Raw genomic sequence first — 24,431 nt, 5'->3', positions numbered from 1 at the left:
ATAAATAACTGTAGTAATAAGTGAATTAGACTAGAGCTTTTTCCTAACTAAACAGGCCCTGCTAAGAGACAAAGAATCTACACGTGCAAATTCCCTAAAATGTCGAAATATTTCATCGTAGCATCAAAGTTTATTGGTGGACGGAATGCATCTGGGTGGTAAACGAAGGACAGTTTACGCAGAGAAGAAGAGCAGGATTGAAATTGAATAAATAATAATTTTGTGGACATGCTCTCTCGAGGTTACCTCTTTTGAATAAATTTAATCACCTGTGGTGAATGGATCCTTTCTACCACGAGGATAATCCGTCCTGGGCAAAGAAACGAAACTTTGTCAATCTGTAGACTGTCATTGAGTTGACTCCCACCCAACAGTGTTTGAACTTCTACCATATTGTTTTGCTCGGATTTTTTGTGTACCTGTTTGCAGATAAATACAGAGCGTGGAGAGAGATCAGATGGGCACCTGGTCCAATGGGCAGTTGCCACAACGCCAGACCCAGCAAAGCTCCTCCTCTTGTAGGAAACTGTTGTGTGTTCTAGCCTCCAGCTATGTTTTGGCTTGGCGAAGATTCTTTCAGCTGTCGAAAGCTTACTGAGCAAGCATCTTCAGTGAGTTTTAGGGACTGCAGCTGTTATTGGTGAGCCCTCCAGGGAGAAACGGGCCTCTGCAAAATACACCCTTTGGAGAACCATATACATTTCTGGTTCCTGCATCTCCAAGAGGACGACAGAAGTTTGGGGGGATGCATCCCAAGATCTTGGAATCGGCCCAAGATAATGGTACGGCGATCACCCCATCGGTCTCACAGATCTCCAAGTTGAACCATAGTAGTGGGTCCTAGTTTGACTCTTATGTATGTATGCATTTTTGGAGATGGGGCCAAATGCTTAAAATTGGTATATGCTCATACTGTGTATATAGGAAAGCTGAAGATTTTACTTAGAAGGTAACAGTTGAGGCCAATACTTAAAATCCAGGGCCATGTAGCAAATTTTGGTGCTGCCTTCCATCATATATATATATATATATCTGTATTTATAAATCGAGGGCTCATCTTGTTTGCTGGAGAAATCCTTTGTATCCATCTGTATACCTAAAGATCCTCACTGTGGAAACAGAATAAGGAAATAAGTTACTGAAACCTCTCACATCAGTAAGCAGTGCTCTTCAGCCTTTGATGACAACTCCCATCATCTCTGACCAACATAGCTGGGGATGGTGGGAGTTGTAGAACAACCGCATCTCAACCCAAGCTTGAAAAAGTATTGGGGCGATAGGGCTTGCAACAGGGAGGGCAAACTCTAGAACCACTTCTGGGGGTGGGGGAAGGTTTTGGTCTGAGCCCCAGGTCTCATCAACACCATATATTGGCCCATGATATATGCTGGTGGTATATACACATGATATATACACGGGTGGCGCTATGGGTTAAACCACAGAGCCTAGGACTTGCCGATCAGAAGGTTGGCGGTTCGAATCCCCGCGATGGGGTGAGCTCCCGTTGCTCAGTCCCTGCTCCTGCCAACCTAGCAGTTCGAAAGCACTTCAAAGTGCAAGTAGATGAATAGGTATCTCCCCAGCAGGAAGGTAAACGGCGTTTCCGTGCGCTGCTCTGGTTCGCCAGAAGCGGCTTAGTCCTGCTGGCCGCATGACCAGGAAGCTGTACGACGGCTCCCTTGGCCAGTAAAGCGAGATTAGCGCCGCAACCCCAGAGTCGGCCACGACTGGACCTAATGGTCAGGGGTCCCTTTACCTTTACCTATACAGTGGTGGTTCCCAATTAGAGAAGTGCGGTGGACCCCGTTTTTCAAAAGCCAAGCCATGGACCTCCTGCTTTTAAAAATGTTGATATTTTTGTGGTAGTTTTTGTTCTGTGAATGGTGCCACCATACCCTCCAACATTTCCCCATGCAAAACTGGGGTGTACATCTTCCAACCAGGCACCTGAACTTGAATTTGGGGGGGGGGGGACACAATCTTGGGTTGGTTACGCAGACCAGCAATTGGGAGCCACAGATATACACTATTCATGATCTCAGTTATTCTTGAAGGGTTTGAACTGTTGTTTTTAACTTGTTTAAAAATTGTATTATTGTGGTTTTATTATTTTCGTATGAGGGGTTCTTTTTAAATGTAAATGAAAAAAAGACGCATTTAAAGCGTATTTATTCCACTTCAACAGCCATGTTCTCCCCCCAAGAATCTTGGCTACTGTCGTTGTCCCCTCCCAGAGCTACAATTCCCGGTACCCATAACAAACTAAACTTCCCAGGATTCTTTGGGGACAAAGTTCTGTGCTTTAAATCTTCACTATGGATGTGACTGCAGTTTACCTTTGGGCTTCTAATACATGAGGTTGACCCAATTTGGGCAGCTATACGTTGCAACAGACTGTAGAAACTTGCCTAGGAGTGGGTGAAGGTTGTTGAGAAAAGAAGCCCAGAGGAACAAATACAGCTGTCTCCGCCCCTACTCACAAGGCAAGTTCATGTCTTTTTGCTGTGTATGTGAATCTATGGGTTCCACTGCCTGATGTGTGCAGGTGTGGCTGTACGAAAATAAAGAAATACTAGTTACCAGTTCTTGTAGCATGTTTGACTCCCTGGTACGTTTGCCAAGGAGGGCACTGGACTTCCTTTCTTATGAACCGTAACAATAGGGAGGGCCCTGCTAATTCCTTTTTGCTGCTTCCCTGACTCTGGAATTAATATCTTAGTCAAGCTTGGGGTGTCAGTGGTGCCCCTGTTGAAGAGCAAATATGGAAGGCCAAAGCTAAGATGTGTTGGGAAGGAAAAAAATGAACAATTGATGGGGGGGATTTTTTATTATCCACTCAATGTACTGATCACCTGACACATTAAAAAAAATATATCCAAGTGACTTACAGAATTTGAAAGCATAAGATCTGAAAAGCATCACAATAAAAAAGTAACGTGAAGCCCAGTGAAAGGGCAACAAAAAAATATAAGTAGACAAATCATCCTAATCCATCAAATACAGAAAAGTCTTGCCAGGCACTAAAATGGTGCCAGGTGGACTTCACTGGTAGCATTCTGCAAGTGGGGAGCCACAACCGAAAAGGCCCTGTGGCTTGTCGGAAACCTCCCTCAGCAGAAGCAACTGAAGGACAAGCTCATGCAACTACTGAAAGGTCCTGGTAGGTGCAAGTAATCCAAGACCATGAAGAGAGGATCGCGGCATCCAATGAGCGTCATCAGTGAAGGCCTCACAAATATTGGGGTGGAATGATTATTCACAATTCATATAGGTAATTTGACTGATGGTCAACAGAATGCTGCAGTTTTCTGGGTTCTAGCCAGACAGAAAACGGGATGGTTAAATAGTGCTATAAACTTATAGCATAGACAGGGCTTCAGTATAGTTTATTTTTCTTTCACTGGCCACAACCTTGGACAACTTGTATTTTGTAAATTTTATGTATGTTTGCAAGCAGAGTTGTTCATGTCCCAATAATCACTTTCATTTGGTTGTCACGGGGGAGGGGGGTGTTTGGCTTTTTGTCGCCTGCATTTGGCCAACCAACTCCAGCAGCGTCCAGCATCATGCAAGGTTTCTGTGTTCTCTTGTGATCTGGGCATCAGCGCAACCTGATGCCTGCTTCTGCCCCAGCTGCAACAAAACACGTCTCTCCTGTATTGGTCTCTACAGCCACAGCAGGTGCTGTAACTCTCCAATGGTTTGACTTCACTCCCATTGCCCATTGCCTTCGCTCATGGGGGGGGGTTGGGGGGGTTGCTACTGGGCTGGATATTAGTCATCAAAATTTGAGAGGTTAAATTATTGTTTAAGATAAAAAAACAGGATACAGATAAAGCAATATGCTCCGTGTTTCTTTGGTATATCTGAAATTTCAGGTGTTTTAAGCTGATATGCAACTCATTGAAATTAATGAGTGTGACTAAGTTACATCTGTTAATTTCAATGAGTAAGCTCTGAGTGAAATTTAATTGAATATCACCAGATAATCTCTCTTCTTTTTGCTATACATTTAGATAGATAGATGATGATGATGATAGATATAGATAGATAGATAGATAGATAGATAGATAGATAGATAGATAGATGATAGATAGATAGATAAATGATAGATAGATAGATGATCGATGGATAGATGATATAGATAGATGATAGATAGATAGATAGATAGATAGATGATAGATAGATAGATAGATAGATAGATAGATAGATAGATAGATAGAGATAGATAGATGATAGATAGATAGATGATCGATAGATAGATAGATAGATAGATAGATAGATAGATAGATAGATAGATAGATAGATGATAGATAGATAGATGATAGATAGATGGATAGATGATAGATAGATAGATAGATAGATAGATGATAGATAGATAGATAGATAGATAGATAGATGATAGATAGATAGATAGATAGATAGATAGATAGATGATAGATAGATAGATGATCGATAGATAGATGATAGATAGATAGATAGATAGATAGATAGATAGATGATAGATGGATAGATGATAGATAGATAGATAGATAGATAGATGATAGATAGATAGATAGATAGATAGATAGATGATAGATGGATAGATGATAGATAGATAGATAGATAGATAGATAGATAGATAGATAGATAGATAGATGATAGATAGATAGATAGATGATAGATAGATAGATGGATGGTATGGCTTCAGAAAGAAATTAAGCAAATAGTCACTGCTAGCCAAGATAACTATGTTCTACAATAAACCTGTAAGCCTGCAATAAACCCAGATGCCAACTTTGCTGCCACATACACCCGGACAACACCATTACTGGCCCCAACAACATCACACATACCATCTCGGGACTATTTAATTGCTCATCGTCTAACATTGTGTATGCCATCAAATGCCAACAGTGTCCTTCAACTCTCTATATTGGACAAACAGGCCAGACCTTACGCCAAAGAATAAACGGACATAAATCTGACATCAGGAACTACAAGACAGAGAAACCAGTAGGAGAACACTTCAATCTCCCAGGACATTCTATACAAGATCTCAAAGTAGCTGTTCTACTACAAAGGAATTTCAGAAATAGACTGGAAAGAGAAGCTGCTGAATTGCAACTTATTACCAAACTTAAAACCATGGAGAGACCTGGTCTGAACAAAGACATTGGATTCTTATCTCATTATACATGACAAAGCCATTTTTCACCTTCTCACCCCTTGCTTTTTCCTGTAAGACCTATTGCAGTCGTTAAGAGTCGTCAACAGGCTCATCACAGCTATCTGCCAATCACCCATTCCCACCACCCTTCTGAGTAATACCCCTCCCCACCTTCTCACTATATAGAAGGGTCTGGAAACTTGTGTTTCAGTGTATCTGAAGAAGTGTGCATGCACACGAAAGCTCATACCAAGAACTAACTTAGTTGGTCTTTAAGGTGCTACTGGAAGGAATTTTTTTGTTTTGACTATGTTCTACAGAAGCAGTATGTCTGACTACCCATGCTGGTTCTCAGTGTGGGTATAATTTTGGCATCTTTATCTGTTTATCTTTCTTGAAACAAAGATTCAATGCAATTACAATTAACTTTATTATGAAAAATTCTTTGACAGCTCATTTTTTTAAAAAATTACAAAATCAGATGCCTTATTTCATTTTTGTGGTCAGATGCTCCTTCGTGTTCAGATCAGGCCTCAGCACAATAATGTAGCACTTGGGAATGAAGATGCAGCCCAGGAGCCCAGCACTGGAGGCCAAGATGGAGAAGACCTGAACGGCTACCATGTACTTCCCCTTGGTGCTCAGGTAGGTGGGCACAAAGGACACCCAAACACTGCAGAAAACCAGCATGCTGAAGGTGATCAGCTTGGCTTCATTGAAGGCCCCAGGCAGCTTCCTGGCTAGGAAAGCCACCGTGAAGCAGATGGCAGCCAGGAAGCCCATGTAGCCAAGGACAGTGTAAAACATGGCAACAGATCCTTCATTACACTGCAGGATGATCTCTCGGGGCTGGGAATGCATGTCAGACTCTGGGAAAGGGGGAGACATGTCTAGCCAGATGGTGCAGATTACAACTTGGACACTGGAGCAGGCAATGACAATGGAGTTGGCGAGAGTCTTCCCCAACCATCTCCTCACCTTGTTCCCTGGCTTGGTGGCCAGGAAGGCCAGCACCACAGTGATGGTTTTTGCCAACACAGAAGAGACTGCAGCCGAGAAGATGATGCTGAAGGCTGTTTGTCGGAGAAGACAGGTTGCTCTTCTTGGCCGGCCGATGAAGAGGAAGGAGGACAAAAAGGAAAGCAGGAGGGAGATGAGGAGAGTGTAGGAGAGGTCACGGTTGTTGGCTTTGACAATAGGAGTTTCTTTGTACTTAATGAAGATTCCTAAAATAAATCCTGTGGTAAAGGTCAAGTATACTGCAACAGAAGCCAAGAGAATCCCCAAATATTTGTTAAAGGATAGGAAAGTGATAATCTTGGGCACACATTGATCTTGATCCTTGTTTGGATACTGATCTTCTGAACATTCAGTGCAGTGGTTTGCATCTGAAAAGAGCAAGAGTGACTTCAATATCCCCAACACATATTTTATGTACACATCAGTTATCAATATCTCTTTCAGAGCATGTCTAATAAAGATGTCTGTTGCTAAGGAAACTGTTGCTGGGGAAGACCTTTTTCTGGGACAAAGCTTGTTGCTAGGTGAAAAATTATATAAGGATCATTTCAAGTCTATTTTTAGACAACACTAACAGCACATGCTGGTTCTGCTATTTGGGGAGGGAGCACTGGCTACCAATTATTTTCCAGGCTCAATTCAAAGTGCTAGTTTTGACCTATAAAGCATTAAACGGCTCAGTACCACAATACCTCAAGGACCGCCTCTTTCCATATGAATGTACCCTATCATCATCTGATGCCCTTCTTTGTGTGCCTCCTCGAGAGGTGTGGAAGGTGGCAACACAAGAACGGGGCCTTCTCTGCAGTGGCTCCCCATCTGTGGAATGCTCTCCTCAGGGAGATTTGCCTGGCGCCTTCATGATACACCTTTAGGGGCCAGGCAAAAACATTCCTCTTTAACCAGGCCTTTGCCTGACCCGATCTACATACCCACCTACCTATGGGACCGCCTCTCCGGGTATGCCCCGTGGAGGATCTTAAGGTCCACAAATGACAACATTTTGGAGGTCCCAAGCTGCAAGGTGGTTAGATTGGTCGCAACTAGGGCCAGGGCCTTTTCAGTACTGGCCCCGACTTGGTGGAAAGCTCTGTCACAAGAGACCAGGGCCCTGCAGGACTTGACATCTTTCTGCAGGGCCTGCAAAACAGAGCTGTTCCACCTGGCCTTTGGTTTGGACTCAGTCTGACCCTTCTGTTTCCCTCCCCTTATGGTTTTGATCTAGGGGCTACTTTTAAAATGAGATTGCATTTTAAATTGTGTCCCCCCCCATTATGTTTTTACTGTAATTTTACTGGTGTTAGCCGCCCTGAGCCCGGCTCTGGTCGGGGAGAGCAGGATATTATATTATTATTATTATTATTATTATTATTATTATTATTATTATTATTATTATTCCCCCTTTTTTTTTTTTGAATGCTGCCTCTTTGGGGGGGTTGTTTTGATTTGATTTGATGTGTGTGGTCTTTTGCGTGAACCGCCCTGAGACCTTTGGGTATAGGGCAGTGTAGAAATTAAATAATAATATAACACAAACTACACAAGGATCCTTTCAAGTCTGTTTTTAGATGACACTGACAGTTAACACAGGCTGGTGCTGCTTATTTGGGGAGTGAGGGCCATAGTATCCACTCTGCATGAAGAAAGGCCCCAATTCGGTCCTCAGCGTCTTCACACGTGGCCTGGAGAGCAGCTGTCAGTCAATAGGCAACAAGATGGGCCAATGACCTGATATAGTGGAAGGCAGTTTCTTATATACCTTTTCCTCTACAATCCCCCCTTACCTTCCCATATAATTTTATTAACAATTTCAACATAACAAATTATCAAAACAAATCATCTTCATTATTTTCCCCCTTTTTCTCTCTCTCTCTCCCACCTCCCCAACAAACCCTCCCTACCCCACAAGACTTACCTCAGCTCCTCTCTCTGATTTCTCTTTTTTTTTAAAAAAAAAAGATATTTATTGAAGTTTCAAAAGTTACACAAAAAAACAGTAATAAAAACAAAACACAAACACAAAAAATAATAAATATAAAAAACAAAATACAAAACTAAAAACTATTTAAAAACAAGTAAAATTTCATACCCTTATTTTCTTATAACTTACTTCCCCGACCTCCTCATACCTCCCCTTTTTGTATTCCAATTTCTAATTATTGATTCAACAAATCCTCTCCCTTAATTTTCATTTAATTTTCAACCTTTCTTTTCTTTTTACTTAATCATTACAGCTGAAAACCACTTAATTCCTAAACCAACATCATTCTAACATTCATTAATTTTGCAGTATTTTCGAAGATAATCCTTAAATTTCTTCCAAACTTCTTCCGCCGTCTCTCTTCCCTGGTCTCGGATTCTGCCAGTCATTTCTGCCAGTCCCATATAGTCTATCACCTTCATCTGCCATTCTTCCAAGGTGGGTAGATCTTGCGTCTTCCAATACTTCGCGATGAGTATTCTTGCTGCTCTTGTACCATAAATAAAAAATGTTCTATCCTTCTTTGGCACCAATTGGCCGACCATGCCCAGGAGAAAGGCCTCTGGTTTCTTCAGGAAGGTATATTTAAATACCTTTTTCATTTCATTATATATCATTTCCCAGAAAGCCTTAATCCTTGGGCACGTCTCTGATTTCTCGACTCATGTTGTTCTCTGCATATTGTAAAATTGTATACATCCTTGCATTATGTCTCTACTATGTTGACCCTCACTAAATTTGTGTATGTTTATTCAAAACCTGCCAAGGAGTCCAGTTCATTTTGTTGTCATTTAAAGTAATTTGTAAAAAGTTCCCATTCTTCTTTGAAGTCGCAGTTGTCCTTATCTCGCAATTTGTATGTCAATTTCGCTAGTTCTGCATAGTTCATCAATTTCTCTTGCCACTGTTCTTTTGTTGGGGTTTCGTCATTCTTCCATTCTTCTGCTATCAAGACTCTTGCCGCTGTTGTAGCATACATAAATAAGTTCTTTATTTTCATTGGCAGGTCTTGTCCTACAATCCCTAACAAAAATGCTTCTGGTTTTTTTTACAAATGTCATTTTAAACATTTTCTTCAATTCATTATATATAATTTTCCCCCAAAAAAATTAATTTCTCTGCATTCCCACCACATATGGTAAAAGGTCCCTTCCTTTTCTTTACATTTCCAACATATATTTGACCCAGTTTTATACATTTTTGCTATCTGTACTGGTGTTTGGTTTAGTCGTGTCCAACTCTTCGTGACCCCCTGGACCAGAGCACGCCAGGCACTCCTGTCTTCCACTGCCTCCCGCAGTTTGGTCAAACTCATGCTGGTACCTTCAAGAACACTGTCCAACCATCTCGTCCTCTGTCGTCCCCTTCTCCTTGTGCCCTCCATCTTTCCCAACATCAGGGTCTTTTCCAGGGAGTCTTCTCTTCTCATGAGGTGGCCAAAGTATTGGAGCCTCAGCTTCAGGATCTATCCTTCCAGTGAGCACTCAGGGCTGATTTCCTTAAGAATGGAGAGGTTTGATCTTCTTGCAGTCCATGGGACTCTCAAGAGTCTCCTCCAGCACCATAATTCAAAAGTGTCCATTTTTCGGCGATCAGCCTTCTTTATGGTCCAGCTCTCACTTCCATACATCACTACTGGGAAACCATAGCTTTAACTATACGGACCTTTGTTGGCAAGGTGATGTCTCTGCTTTTTAAGTATCTATACATCGTTTTCATGTAGTTTTCTTTCAAAAGAGAACAATCTGTAAATAATCCCCGCTTACCTTCCTGAGCGGAGATGGTCCCTTCAGGACACAGAGCACAAGCATAGCAGCAAAGCGGCTTCCCTTCTTGAATCACTTTGACGTACCCAGGAGGGCAGCTTCTGGTGCACCTTGAAGGGGGCAGCGGCTGACCATAAAGAGAAGAAACATCGAGGGGGAAATGTTTGGGGTGTGTTGGAAAGCTACAGAAATGAGTCGGAGACTTGGAAACCAAACAGTCACCCCTCTGCTTCCAGATCTGCTTTCATGAGCAAATGGCGGTGACTTGTCCCTATTTAGCACCATCCCCAGAATCGCTGATGGGTAACATTTAGCCCTATGGTTTCTTTCAGGGTTCTATTCTTCTTCTTCCTTAATTCTGTATTATTTCATTCACATAATATACATTCTTTACAACAAACAACTCCAAAATAAACAGACAACTCCAAAATAAAAGTATATGCAACAAAACCATGTCTCGTGTTTTCATTTAAACTGATCTCCTCTCCGATCCCTTTACTTGATATTTATTGCTGCTTTCTCCTTTCCTTATAGAATCTTTATAAAAATTTAAGTCTCTTAAATCCTATACCAATCTTTAACAATTTCAATTAATCCCTCCCCCTCCTTCCCCCACAGCCCAGTACTTCTCTCCACCCGTGTGCGATCTTCTTTGCCTACTTTTATTTTTGTTATTGCTGCGTTATTCACTTTATTTGTTATTCCATCCTTAATATATTATTATTCTATCTCCTTGCGCCTTTTAGCTAAAACTGTCTAAGTTGTTTTTTTAATGGCTCAGCCACATCAGTTAACAAACATGGATACATATGCTATAATGTTATTGTTTTAGTTAAATAAATTGTTATTAATTGTTATTAATAAACTTTGTGAAGTTTATTAAGTTAACTGTTTATATTTGGACAACATTCTGCTGTAATTTATTGGAAGGAGGAAAAATAATCATTAAGGAAATGATTATTTTTCCTCCTTCCAATAAATTACAGCAGAATGTTGTCCAAATATAAACAGTTAATAAATGATTATTTTTCCTCCTTCCAATAAATTACAGCAGAATGTTGTCCAAATATAAACAGTTAACTTAATAAACTTCACAAAATTTCATAACTGTCTATGTATTTCTAATAGTATAACCAAATCAGTAATTTTTGATATCACTGTAAAAAGTACTCTGAAAAATTATTATTCCTTCCAAAAATGAAACCTTCATCTGGTTGTAACTATTAAGATTATACCACCAAGAATGAGTTTTTCTGTAAAAAAGAAGAAGATTTAAGTCAAGTCTTACTGACTAGTGATTTAAATCGTGATTTAAATTGATTTGATTTAAATCAAATCTACCCTGCAACAGGGCATAAAACGTAGTATTTTGTAGAACATTGGTGGAGGCTGTCAGTAGCATAATGGTGCCATCAAATTACCGTATTTTTTGCTCTATAAGACTCACTTTTTCCCTCCTAAAAAGTAAGGGGAAATGTGTGTGCGTCTTATGGAGCGAATGCAGGCTGCGCAGCTATCCCAGAAGCCAGAACAGAAAGAGGGATTGCTGCTTTCACTGCGCAGCGATCCCTCTTGCTGTTCTGGCTTCTGAGATTCAGAATATTTTTTTTCTCCTCCAAAAATTAGGTGCGTCCTGTGGTCTGGTGCGTCTTATAGAACGAAAAATACGGTACCTATAATGTGTCTAAGGATGAGACGAGCCCTTATCTTTACTTCTGTAGAGTGAGAGCGTCACAAGGTGCCCTTGCAAGTAAGAGACAGTGTTCTGAAGGCATTTAGTACGTGTGGTTAAGGGGCAAAGAAACCATCCCAAACATATTTTATACAGTACAGTGGTACCTCAGGATACATACGCTTCAGGTTACATACACTTCAGGTTACACACTCCGCTAACCCAGAAATAGTGCTTCAGGTTAAGAACTTTCCTTCAGGATAAGAACAGAAATCGGGCTCCAGCAGCGCGGCAGCAGCGGGAGGCCCCATTAGCTAAAGTGGTGCTTCAGGTTAAGAACAGTTTCAGGTTAAGAATGGACCTCCGGAACGAATTAAGTAACCCGAGGTACCACTGTAATCTATATTTCTAAATTCTATGGCTTTCCTCACCCGGTTAAGCTCCCTCAACCACATGGCCGCATCTTCATCAACGCTGAAACTTTTGTCTGGGAATGCCTGTTGCTCTAGACTCCCAATCCTCCGTGAAGCTACTGAAGTGTTGGGCCACACAACCCAGTTCAAAATATCGAAATTGGCTGACAGTTCACCGTCTCCATCCAAATACACTCCATCCAGGGAAGTATTGTAAGATCCAAAGCTTCTCAGAAAATGGTGAAACTAGAATGACAGAGAGAAAATGAGAAGTGAGTGTCCTATCCTTCTGGAATTGTACTCCATCTTTAGTTTTGCTTATATGCATCTATTACAACAACAGCCAGCGGTCCATTTTTGAATCCCTACATTCTGCTTTGGCGTTTTGGGAAAGGCTGACATTCAAATCAGTGGCACCCATGGGTGTTTACTAATACTTCCTATGATGCCCATTAAATATCTCTGTAAATATCCCCACAAAAGTTCACACTGCACACAAGACTCTTCTTGTTTGTAGAGGCCAGGCCTCTCTTATACAGAACATTAATGCTTAAACTTGCCAACATTTCATTGGGTGCCAAGAGTGGACACTGTCAGGGACTGTGCTGAGGAGGGCTGCACTGAGGAGGAATGGTGGGAGCCTCCCTCTCCCCCTGCTCCTGATCAGGATCCCAAATCTTCCCAGAAGCAGGAGGACAGTATAGATTTGAAACAGTGGTCTGAAGAGGGACATAGTTCAGAAGGCAGAAGCTGGGAAGTACTGGATAGGGAACAGCTAGAAGGAGAAGCACTGGGGGGGAGAGAGTTAACAGACTCACTTTCTCTAGAAAGCGTTCATCACACAGCCCAAGGTCAAGAAGAGCAGATAAGGTGGCAGCACAGAAAGCACAATGGTTGTGGGGTCAGGTTATGTGGTAGTAACATGGGTGACTAGGGAGGAAGTGGGTGCAAACCTTAATTGGGAGCACCTTCATTCCTAGGAAATGGATTCTTTGTTCTCCCGCTGTGATCATTAAAGCTTCTAACTGGTAAGAAGGCTCCTTTCCCTTTGTTCTGCTTATCTACTGCCAAAGTGGGGAGGAAGCAAATTCCCTGAAGCCTGACAGACACCCAGCTTCCCTTTTATTATGAACAGAGGAGAGGAATAAAGAGCCTTTGCCAAGGCTTGCGGAGAGCTGCCTGCATCCTGAAGCCTGGGGTGCGCCGGGCTCCCTAGGCTTGCGGATAGCAGCCTGTTCTGGGGGCTGGGATCAAGGGAAGCTCGGGCTTCCCCCGCCCCAGCCCCACGCCTGGGGAGGGAAAAATAATTTCCCCCCCCTTTATTCCCCCCCAAAAAACTAGGTGCGCCCTATGGGCCAGTGTGCCCTATGGGGCGAAAAATACGGTAGGTATCTTTCTCCACAATTATGAGGTAATTGATAGGGCATACCTAAAGGGCAGGACTATAGTTAAGCAGTGGAAGACAGGAGTGCCTGGCGTGTTCTGGTCCATGGGGTCACATAGAGTTGGACACGACTAAACAACAACAACATAGTTATGCAGAGGGAAGTTTGGTTGAACATTAGGAGGAGCTTAAGAGAGAGGTATGAAAGATTATTTCTCTCTCATAGCAGAGTTAGCACAGTGCTGATAGCTGCAAGCATATTAAAACATGGTTAGATTTACATCTGCCCCCATCCACCTTTAAACAAATCCCCATACAAAACCTAAGGTAAAGGGATCCCTGACCATTAGGTCCAGTCATGGCCGACTCTGGGGTTGCGGCGCTCATCTCGCTTTATTGGCCGAGGGAGCCGGCGTACAGCTTCCGGGTCATGTGGCCAGCATGACTAAGCCACTTCTGGCGAACCAGAGCAGTGCACGGAAACGCCATTTACCTTCCCGCCGGAGCGGTACCTATTTATCTACTTGCACTTCGGCATGCTTTCGAACTGCTAGGTTGGCAGGAGCTGGGACCGAGCAACGGGAGCTCACCCCGTCGTGGGGATTCGAGCCGCCGACCTTCTGATCAGCAGTTCCTAGGCTCTGTGGTTTAACCCACAATGCCACCCGTGTCCTGCTATACAAAAACCTAGGATAGAATAAATCACAGAGACTTAGCTTTGCAATTAGATGGATATTTTACTCCTAGGGTTTCTTGAAGCTACAAGAAATGACTACTGGCAGTAAAATGAAGATGAGAAAGGTTCCAAACAACTAAAAGGCAAGCACGTTGTTTCCTGCCCGATGGGTGGGGTATAAATAATAAATTTATTACTCATTATTATTCCTTACAAACGGATCATGCAATACTTGGGTTAGCAAAGATGCAGGCTATAAAATCTCATTTTAGAGAGATTCCGTCCATTTACCAGTAGCCATGTCCACATGGCTCCTTCTTGACCCAGGAAGCACAAAGACAAAAGAGACTGAGAAAGGATGAAGCAGAGTCTGCTGAGAGGCTGAAAAGCCACACTCACTCTGCTAACGGGCTGAGGGCCCAGGTTAGCCCTGTCATGTACACAAGTGTGAGCCAGTAACTGTATATTATAACTGCTGGCTATCCCTTGCTGGAGGTCTTCAAGCTGAGACTGGACCACCATCTGTGGGGAATGCTCTCAGTCTGAGTTTCCTCCAAAGTGCAAGAGGCCTACAAACTCCTCCCAACACTATGATTCCAAACAGTGGCATAGCGTGGGTTGTCAGCACCCAGGGCAAGGCACGTAATTTGCGCCCCCTAACCCGTGGATTTGCGCCCCCTAACCCATGGATTTGCGCCCCCTAACCCGTGGATTTGCACCCCCTAACCCTAACTCCCAGATGTTGCGCCCGGTGCGGCCGGCCCCCCCTGCACCCCCCACGCTACACCACTGATTCCAAACTCCATAGTTCCATATTGGAGCAATTTTATCGTCTTCAGTGGAGATAAAAGGTCATACCTGCCATGCTTGCAGCTTCTGAAGTCCCACCTTGCTTCCTTCAACCAACATCACCCACTTGAATCTGGACGTATATGCAGCATTTAAGGCATGCGCCAGGGCATGGATACTCCTGTAAGCATTGTAGTTGTCTTGGGACAGAGCTGGTTCGAGCATATCCAGGGGCAATTTCTGTTCACATCTTTCCCGTTCTTTCCCAGACAACACATGCTTCTTAAAGAAACACTGGAAGGCCTTCTTCAAGTAAGGAGTGACGTGACTCAGCTTGAAATTGTCATGTTTTGGAATATACTTCGCCTGGATTAAGAAGGAAAAAAACCAGTGGCTATGCTGGAAGAGAAACTTGCTGTCAGACAATGTTGAGGTGAGGTCCCACAAAGCTGTTGTGATCCAAACCTTTCCGTCAATAGGCTGTATAAACAGTTTGAGGATTATATTTATGAGGTATATCCCATTGTAGAAAGAGCGGATTTCTGCATAGTAAACAAATACGTTGACTTCTTTCCATGGGAGAGCTGAATCGAGGGTCATTGACAAGTCAGGCACAATCAGTTCTGGGAATCTCTGTGAGACGGCAACACAAATATCATTTGAGGCAAGTATAGGTGCCAAGGCACTCAGGAACTTTTCTCCGTTGTCATTTTCTGGGGCAAAGAGACTGACCCACGTCCATCTGAAATGCAGGAGCAACTTGACAATCCCTGTGTATTGGTATTCATCTTTTGGGAGCATCCGGTAGAAAAAAGGGAATTGAGTTTTATCATTGCGGTCATGGGAGACAAAACTGTAACTAACCTGGTAAGGAACGTAAGAGATGAATGTTTCGCTTTGTTTTCAGGGCAAAGCTCAGAAACCTGTTGACCTAAACTTACTAATAAACTGAAGAGTGCATGTGATTAGGATGAATGAATACTTAATATTCATATACCTGAAGTATACCTCAAGGAGCGTCTCCACCTCCATCGTTCTGCCCAGACACTGAGGTCCAGCGCCGAGGGCCTTCTGGCGGTTCCCTCGCTATAAGAAGCCAAGTTACAGGGAACTTGGAAGAGGGCCTTCTCGGTAGTGGCACCCGCCCTATGGAATGCCCTCCCATCAGATGGCAAAGAGAAAAATAACTACCAGACTTTTAGAAGACATCTGAAGGCAGCCCTGTTTAGGGAAGCTTTTAATGTTTAATAGGTTATTGTTTTTTAGTGTTCTGCTGGAAGCCGCCCAGAGTGGCTGGGGAAACCCAGCCAGATGGGAGGGGTATAAATAATATACTTTATTATTATTATTATTATTATTATTATTATTACACTGCAAGGATAGAAGGCAAGATCATCACATTAGACAAAGTGTGGCTGTTTTCTCCCTTGTCCACATATTATCATTTTGAATTTACTCTCATTAGTCCACACTGGTGCATATTTGAGTTGATAATGAAAACTTAGCAGCTCCTGTACCTCAGTACTGTGAGGGGAGGGAAATTCAACACAACCTATATACTGGTAGAATACTTTAAAACACACACACACACACACAGAGAGAGAGAGAGAGAGAGAGAGAGAGAGAGAGAGAGAGAGAGAGAGAGAGAGAGAGAGAGCTAGAGAAGTTAGCAGAAGTTTTATCTCCTTTACAGCCAAGAGCCTTTTAAAGCAAAATGTAACACAACTCACACCTGTGGAATTTTGTAGATGCCCAGCATGTTTGAAATATGGACAGATAGCTCAGAATCAGCCCCTTCAAGGACAGCCAGCAGGTCATTCTGCCTTCCACACCTGTAGTTTGGAATATTTGCATTCCCGGTAGATAATAGGTCTGCCATGGCATCGTATGTGATTCTTGCATTGTAATAGTTCTCAAAGATGTTGTAACCCAGGGTGATGTTGGGCAAGATCCTGGGATCCTGGTTGATCTCATGAATGGCAAAAAGGAATGCCAGATTCTCGAGTAAATTTGTTTCCCGTCTTCTGCAAGGAAGAATACACGGCATCATAGTATCACCCTCTATTTAACAAAACTATTCCTTATTCTGCAACTTGAATGGCATTTCCAGGCGATTGGAAACCTCTTGAGATTTATCTTAGAATGATACTCATGCTCCATCAAAGCCAGAAGACCTATAGCTTTATACTGGTACGTGTTGTTGTTGTTTAATCGTTTAGTCGTGTCCAACTCTTTGTGACCCCATGGACCAGAGCACGCCAGGCACTTCTGTCTTCCACTGCCTCCCGCAGTTTGGTCAGAAAATTGGTACATAATGCTCTGCAATACTGCTTGTGATTGGTAACGTTTTGGGGTACACATACTGCTTCCATTCCAATCGCTGCATTTCCTGTCACTTCCTGCTGAAACCCTGTAATGTGCTTGCCACAAATCGTGTGTGTGTTTGTTATTATTTAATCTCACATTTGATGTGCTATATAGTGCAAGGGTCCCATTGAGATAATGATAATAATAATAGCCCGGACACTGAGATCCAGCGCCGAGGGCCTTCTGGAGGTTCCGTCATTGAGAGAAGTAAGGTTACAGGGAACCAGACAGAGGGCTTTCTCGGTAGTGGCACCCTCCCTGTGGAACGCCCTCCCTTCAGATGTGAAGGAAATAAGTAGCTATCCTATCCTTAAAAGACATCTGAAGGCAGCCCTCTTCAGGGAAGTTTTTAACATTTAACACTGTATTGTTTTTAATACTTGATTGGGAGCTGCCCAGAGTGGCTGGGGAAACTCAGCCAGATGAGCGGGGTATAAATAATAAATTATTGTTGTTGTTGTTGTTGTTGTTGTTGTTGTTGTTGTTGTTGTTATTATTATTATTATTATTATTATTATTATTATTATTACATACCCCACCCATCTAGCTGGGTTTCCCCAGCCGCACTGGGTGGCTCCCAATAGAATATTAAAAACACGATAAATACATCAAACATTAAAAATTTCCCTAAACAGGGCTGCCTTCAGATGTCTTCTAAAAGTCAGATAGTTGTTTATTTCCTTGATATTTGATGGGAGGACATTCCACAGGGCAGGTGCCACTACTGAGAAGGCCCGCTGCCTGGTTCCCTGTAACATCACTTCTTGCAATGAGGGAACTGCCATAAGGCCCTTGGAGCTGGACCTCAGTGGAGGTGGAGACGCTCCTTCAGGTGTGATGGCAATAATGCAACATCATTAAAGGTAAAGGGACCTCTGACCGTTAGGTCCAGTCACGGACGATTCTGGGGTTGCAGCGCTCATCTCACTTTACTGGCCGAGGGAGCCGGCGTACAGCTTCCGGGTCATGTGGCCAGCATGACTAAGCCGCTTTTGGTGAACCAGAGCAGCACACCAAAATGCTGTTTACCTTCCCACCAGAGTGGAACCTATTTATCTACTTGCAATTGACGTGCTTTCGAACTGCTAGGTTGGCAGGAGCAGGGACTGAGCAATGGGAGCTCACCCTGTTGCAGGGATTCGAACCGCCGACCTTCAGATCAGCAAGCCCTAGGCTCTGTGGTTTAACCCACAGCACCACCCGCGTCCCACGCAGCATCATTAGAGAAGCACTAATACTGTATCAGTGACATGTTGCAGAATGCACCCATTTGGAGGGACCCTCAGTGGCAAAGCACAAGTTTTTCATGCAGAAGGTGTCAGGCTGTGTCCACAGCACTTCCACTTAATAAGAACTGAGTGGAAGGAGATGTAAAAGATTACAACTGTGGGAGACCCCAAACAGTTTCTGCCAGTGAGAGTAGACTGTCACAGGTGATATAGACCAAGGGTTCTTACCTGATAGAAGGCAGTCCCTACAGCTGCAATCAAAACAGACTCAGGAATATTTTACTAGGCAGTTACATGCAGTTTAACTAAAGACAAACCACTTTAGCCTGTCTTGGATTACATTGTTTGAAAGCCAGAAGCGTTGTTGTTGTTTTTTACTCCTTTATATTAAAATTATGCTGGTGGCGGGGAATAGCCTAGTTCTTTTTTTAATCTGTTATCATAGTACAGTGGTACCTCAGGTTAAGTACTTAATTCGTTCCGGAGGTCCGTTGTTAACCTGAAACTGTTCTTAACCTGAAGCACTGAAGCAGGACCTGGAGGAATTTTACCCTTATGCTCTTCATATAATCAGTTATCCATATAATCAGTTATCAGTTATCAATATATTCATATATATCCAGATGTAACCAGATATTTTTACAATGATTTTATAATCCATGTTTGAATCATGAAAGCTTCTGCTTCTGCAAATTGCTTAAATCTGCAAGGTGAACTTTGTCCCAGTACCTCCTTGCTCTCTCCCTATCTCACTGAACAAGAAGGGAAGCGATAAATCTGATGTGCTGGCACATTTCCCCCCTTGTCCAGATAAGGTATGAGCAGTGAAACAGGAAGGTGCTAACCGCAGAATGTCCCAGTAACAGATGGCCGCATGGGAGTAACGGTTAAAGTTCCTTTTTGCCTTAAGTTTCTATTTCTTACCATAAAATCTGGGGGGAAGGTTGGACTGGTGTTCAAACCAAAAAGCAGAAGTTGGGAGAGAACTCTTTGTACGGTCAGGAGCAAGGCTTGTATGCGCTCATTGGCTTATTTTGCTGCCGTTCGCAATTGTATCCTATTATGTCATGATCTGTGATGTATGTAAAGGTAAAGGTAAAGGTACCCCTGCCCGTACGGGCCAGTCTTGCCAGACTCTGGGGTTGTGCGCCCATCTCACTTAAGAGGCCGGGGGCCAGCGCTGTCCGGAGACACTTCCGGGTCACATGGCCAGTGTGACATCGCTGCTCTGGCGAGCCAGAGCTGCACACGGAACGCCGTTTACCTTCCCGCTGGTAAGCGGTCCCTATTTATCTACTTGCACCCGGAGGTGCTTTCGAACTGCTAGGTTGGCAGGCGCTGGGACCGAGCAGCGGGAGCGCACCCCGCAGCAGGGATTCGAACCGCCGACCTTTCGATCAGCAAGTCCTAGGCGCTGAGGCTTTAACCCACAGCGCCACCTGTATGTGCTCAGGTATAAAAGCCCCTGGGCGATAGGGCTCGGGACCCAGTCTTTTGGAAAGGATTCCACTGGGTCAATTATTGTTCAGCAATAAACCTCACTTTCTTTTTCTCCACTGCTGCGTCTGTCAATTCTTGGACTCTATTTGAGTTGGTCACTGGTACCTTAAAAATCCTTGCAACAGCACCACTTTAGCTAATGGGGCCTCCTGCTGCTGCCGTGCCACCGGAGCACAATTTCTGTTCTCATCCTGAAGCAAAGTTCTTAACCTGAAGCACTATTTCTGGGTTAGCGGAGTCTGTAACCGAAAGCGTATGTAACCTTAAGCGTATGTAACCCGAGGTACCACTGTATACTGTTTAAATAAACCTTATCAGCTGGTGAAAAAAGCATGGTTGGAACTAGATGATGATGTCTGTGAGTGTTCAGAATCATACCTGGTTGGCAAATCAGGGGGAACATCGGGAGAAAATTGGATTTATCAGGGACACCTGTCAGGAAATAGCCATGTTCCCTTTCATCACTGCATTGTTACTTACATTTTAATGTGGATCACAGGAGTCTGGGAGAAATTGCTTGGCTGGATAACAGGATTGACCGTAGATGTGATCCCGCCGATGAGGTGGTCACCTGCTCTGTAATAATTCAAAGGATCGTATTGATCTGTCACTAAATTCAATGGGCATTTTACCTGCAGCACCCCACAGGATACACAGGGGAGCAGGAGCAGGAGCAATATTGGGGTGGGCATGTTTGCTACAATCGCCCACCTCTCTTTGCCCTGTTCTCTACGAAGAAGTCAAAAGAGACTCAATTCAGATGGAGTCTAGCCGGTGCTTCTGATATTAAATCTGATATTAAACTGCAGTGGCAGCATCCCTGCCTGCCTCAAACCCCAGCCTAAGTTCTTGTAGGTACAGGGTATATTTATGCACCATTCTCTGCCATTTTGGTGCAAGAAAATTGCTTCCAATTCTGATGTTTCTGTTACCAGCATCAAATGTGACCCTTGGGCTTTGGCAGGAAGAGGAATAAATCACCATGATTTCCGTAATTACGAACTGGAAGAATTACCTGTGCCAAATCTCTGCGGCTCCATACACAGGTGCCTGACGGGAGGAAAACATGTTTGGGAAAACTCAGCAATGAGCTCTAAACTTTTCCACGGTACAATTTTGGGGTGGGGTGGGGAGCATAGGGAAGTTTAGCAAGAGTTTACTGGAACTGAATGGGGGGGGGGAATACGAAAAACTAACCCACCTGTGAAAGATTTTTAAAGAATAAAAATAATAATATAATAATTATTATTAAAATACTGGTTGACTGCTTCGCTGTGGTGCAAAAGGCACAGACACAGAGAGGCAATGAGATGGAGGTTTCCAATATTAGAAGCGCTGGGAAATGCAGCCGTATATATATATTTTCATTGATAACTTGTGCACCCCTAATTTCAACAGCCTTGATGTGTTCTCATTGAGTGGTATCCTTGTGGAAAGTCCAAAGTTGTGAAAACTTGTGGGGAGGGGGAATTTCTGGCACCTTTTTCCCTAGGAAAAAGCGCTGATCGGACGCATAATAAAGCAAAGCTTAAAAGGGTCAGGTGTAGGGCTGCCACCCATCTTGTATAAAACAGGATTGTCCCTTAAAGTTAAAGGAACCCCCGACCATTAGGTCCAGTCATGGCCTACTCTGGTGTTGCAGCGCTCATCTCGCTTTACTGGCCGAGGGAGCCGGCGTACAGTTTCTGGGTCATGTGGCCAGCATGACTAAGCCGCTTCTGGCGAACCAGAGCAGCGCACGGAAACGCCGTTTACCTTCCTGCCGGAGCAGTACCTATTTATCTACTTTGACGTGCTTTCGAACTGCTAGGTTGGCAAAAGCTGGGACCAAGCAACGGGAGCACACCCCATCGCGGAGATTCGAACCACTGACCTTCTGATCGGCAAGCCCTAGGCTCAATGGTTTAGACCCATAACATTGTTAGGTTCCACTTAAACTAGTTCCTGCAAGCTTTGCAGTCAAGCCGTACCCTTGCGTACGTGAGACTCACCTTACTGATAATGGGTCCAGCAGAATTTCTACCTCAGAAGGCCCCACACAAGGGAATTTAGGTCTGGGGACACAAAGCACCCCTAACCAGATTCAGCCTTCTCTGGAAGGACATCTCGGAAGACCAGTCCCAAGTAGAGAGAGTGCGGGGATTCAAACTGCCGACCTTCTGATCAGCAAGTCCTAGGCTCTGTGGTTTAACCCACAGCGCCAACAGAGTCCCATTTTTATGTAAAATGTTGTGTCCTGTAGTGATTCAATACAGGACAGTTTGTCCTGTATTTCCCCTATTTCCGCTCTGCTCCTGTACACTCTTTCTCTCGGCCAAGTTAAGGATCCTCTCCCAATGCGCCCCCCCCCCTTTTCTAGGGGGAAGCCACTGCCAGCTTGGCTGTAGAAACTGCCTCGTGCTTCTTTCCTTTCCTCCCACCTCCCTTGCTCCTTCTCAGGTTTAGGCGGCCATCTGCCTGGGCCCTGTCCCTCAGAGGATAACCGGGGACTGAGTCTCTAGAAACAAGAGGTTTTGTGTCAGTGTAGCCCAGAAGCCCCAATTCTGAACATAGTTGTCTCCAACTATGAGCCAGTATGGTGTAGTGGTTAAGAGCGGTGGACTCATAATCTGGTGAACCGGGTTCGCGTCTCCGCTCCTCCACATGCAGCTGCTGGGTGACCTTGGGCCAGTCACACTTCTCTGAAGTCTCTCAGCCTCACTCACCTCACATTGTCTGTTGTGGGGGAAGAAGAGAAAGGAGAATATTAGCCGCTTTGAGACTCCTTAAATAAACGTAAAGGGACCCCTGACCATTAGGTCCAGTCGTGGCCGGCTCTGGGGTTGCAGCGCTCATCTCGCTTTATTGGCCGAGGGAGCCAGCGTACAGCTTCTGGGTCATGTGGCCAGCATGACTAAGCCGTTTCTGGCGAACCAGAGCAGCGCACGGAAACGCCGTTTACCTTCCCGCCGGAGCGGTACCTATTTATCTACTTGCACTTTGACGTGCTTTCGAACTGCTAGGTTGGCAGGAGCAGGGACCGAGCAACGGGAGCTCACCCCATTGCGGGGATTCGAACTGCCGACCTTCTGATCGGCAAGTCCTAGGCTCAGTGGTTTAACCCACAGCACCACTCGTTAGGGTAGTGATAAAGCGGGAGATCTGCATTGGCTCCCAGTACGTTTCTGAGCACAATTCAAAGTATTGGTGCTGACCTTTAAAGCTCTAAACGGACTCAGTCCTGTACACCTGAAATAGCATCTCCACCCCCATTGTTCTGCCCGGACACTGAGGTCCAGCGCCGAGGGCTTTCAGGCGGTTCCCTCTTTGCGAGAAGTGAGGTTACAGGGAACCAGACAGAGGGCCTTTTGGTAGTGGCACCCGCCCTGTGAAACACCCTCCCACCAGATGTGAAGGAAATAAGCAACTATCCTATCTTTAAAAGATATCTGAAGGCAGCCCTGTTTGGGAAAGTTTTTAATATTTAATGCTGTATTGTTTTTAACACTCAATTGGGAGCCGCCCAGAGTGGCTCGGGAAACTCAGCCTGATGGGCGGGGTATAAATAATAAATTGTTGTTGTTGTTGTTGTTATCAAATCCAAACTCTTCTTCTTCTTCCATTATATTTGACAGAGGTGGGTGGGAGAGAAATAGCCTCCCCCAAGTCTTGCCCTCCCCTTGCTCCCTAATATTTTTTTCTCTCCTTCAGAAACTTAACATGCCGAACAAAGCTCATCCCCTCATCAGAATATGCCTATTTTATTTTTACCTTGGACTGCATGTATTTCTGTACAGTACTGCATATGTGTGAAAGGACCATGTATTTCAGTTCTGGGCAGCAAAGCACAGACAGAAGTGCCTGTGTGTGCATGTGGCAAATTCCAGAGGGGACATCCGGTTAGGTTGCAATAGATTGCAATGGATTGCTTTCAACATGATTGTATAAGTCCTCTCCTCACTCCTGCATGCAATGTGGGAATTAACAGTTGGCTTTTCAAGATATCCCCATACTGCAATGGGTGTCTGCAATGCAAAAAAAGAGGTAAGTGTGGACCATGCACATCAGGAAATAAAACCTGAGCCAGAGTCTATACTTCTCCCTTCAAGAGAAAGTATGGGGATGCTTCCTATCTCTTCAATCCAAAACTACGGTACTTGCTTTGCTTCCCTGAACAGATGAAGCACTAGACTAGATCCCAGGACTGCTGTGCTGGAGAAATTTAAAAGGGGTTCCTAGACTGAAGGTCTCCCGCCCAGTAACCGAAAAGAAAATAATGAAGGCTCCAAGTGAAAAGACAGGCCTTTCTTGAAATACAAAGGCAGACAGGGACAGCCTCAAAAATGAGAATGTGAAGAAGCACATCTAAAGCTATGTTCAATATACACTTCTAGATTACATATGTGATTTCATTTCACCACCAAAGGAGTCCAAGAATCGGTTGCAACCCTAAACCAAGTATCACATAGCTCTTCCGATCAGCTCTCATCATAATATCATGTCTTT

At 43.9% G+C, this 24,431-nt stretch overlaps 1 protein-coding gene across 1 annotated transcript; it reads right to left on the bottom strand.

The window, feature by feature from the left end:
* Positions 1–5,635: 5,635 nt before the first annotated feature.
* On the bottom strand, positions 5,636–21,119 carry LOC309363251 (vomeronasal type-2 receptor 26-like; the record flags this gene model as incomplete). Its single annotated transcript, XM_081899355.1, has 6 exons — positions 20,962–21,119; positions 20,427–20,522; positions 14,920–15,592; positions 12,020–12,247; positions 9,917–10,043; positions 5,636–6,537 (listed from the first exon to the last, which is right to left on the bottom strand). Exons 1-6 carry the CDS (start codon positions 21,012–21,014, stop codon positions 5,636–5,638), a joined length of 2,079 nt encoding a protein of 692 aa, XP_081755481.1. The 5' UTR covers positions 21,015–21,119.
* Between the last annotated feature and the right edge of the window lie 3,312 nt (positions 21,120–24,431).

The sequence above is a fragment of the Podarcis melisellensis genome (assembly GCF_964234715.1).
Source record: "Podarcis melisellensis genome assembly, chromosome: 2".
Taxonomy (NCBI): Eukaryota; Metazoa; Chordata; class Lepidosauria; order Squamata; family Lacertidae; genus Podarcis; species Podarcis melisellensis.
The sequence above is the reverse complement of the archived record's forward strand: the minus strand, read 5'-3'. Positions and strand labels throughout refer to the sequence as shown.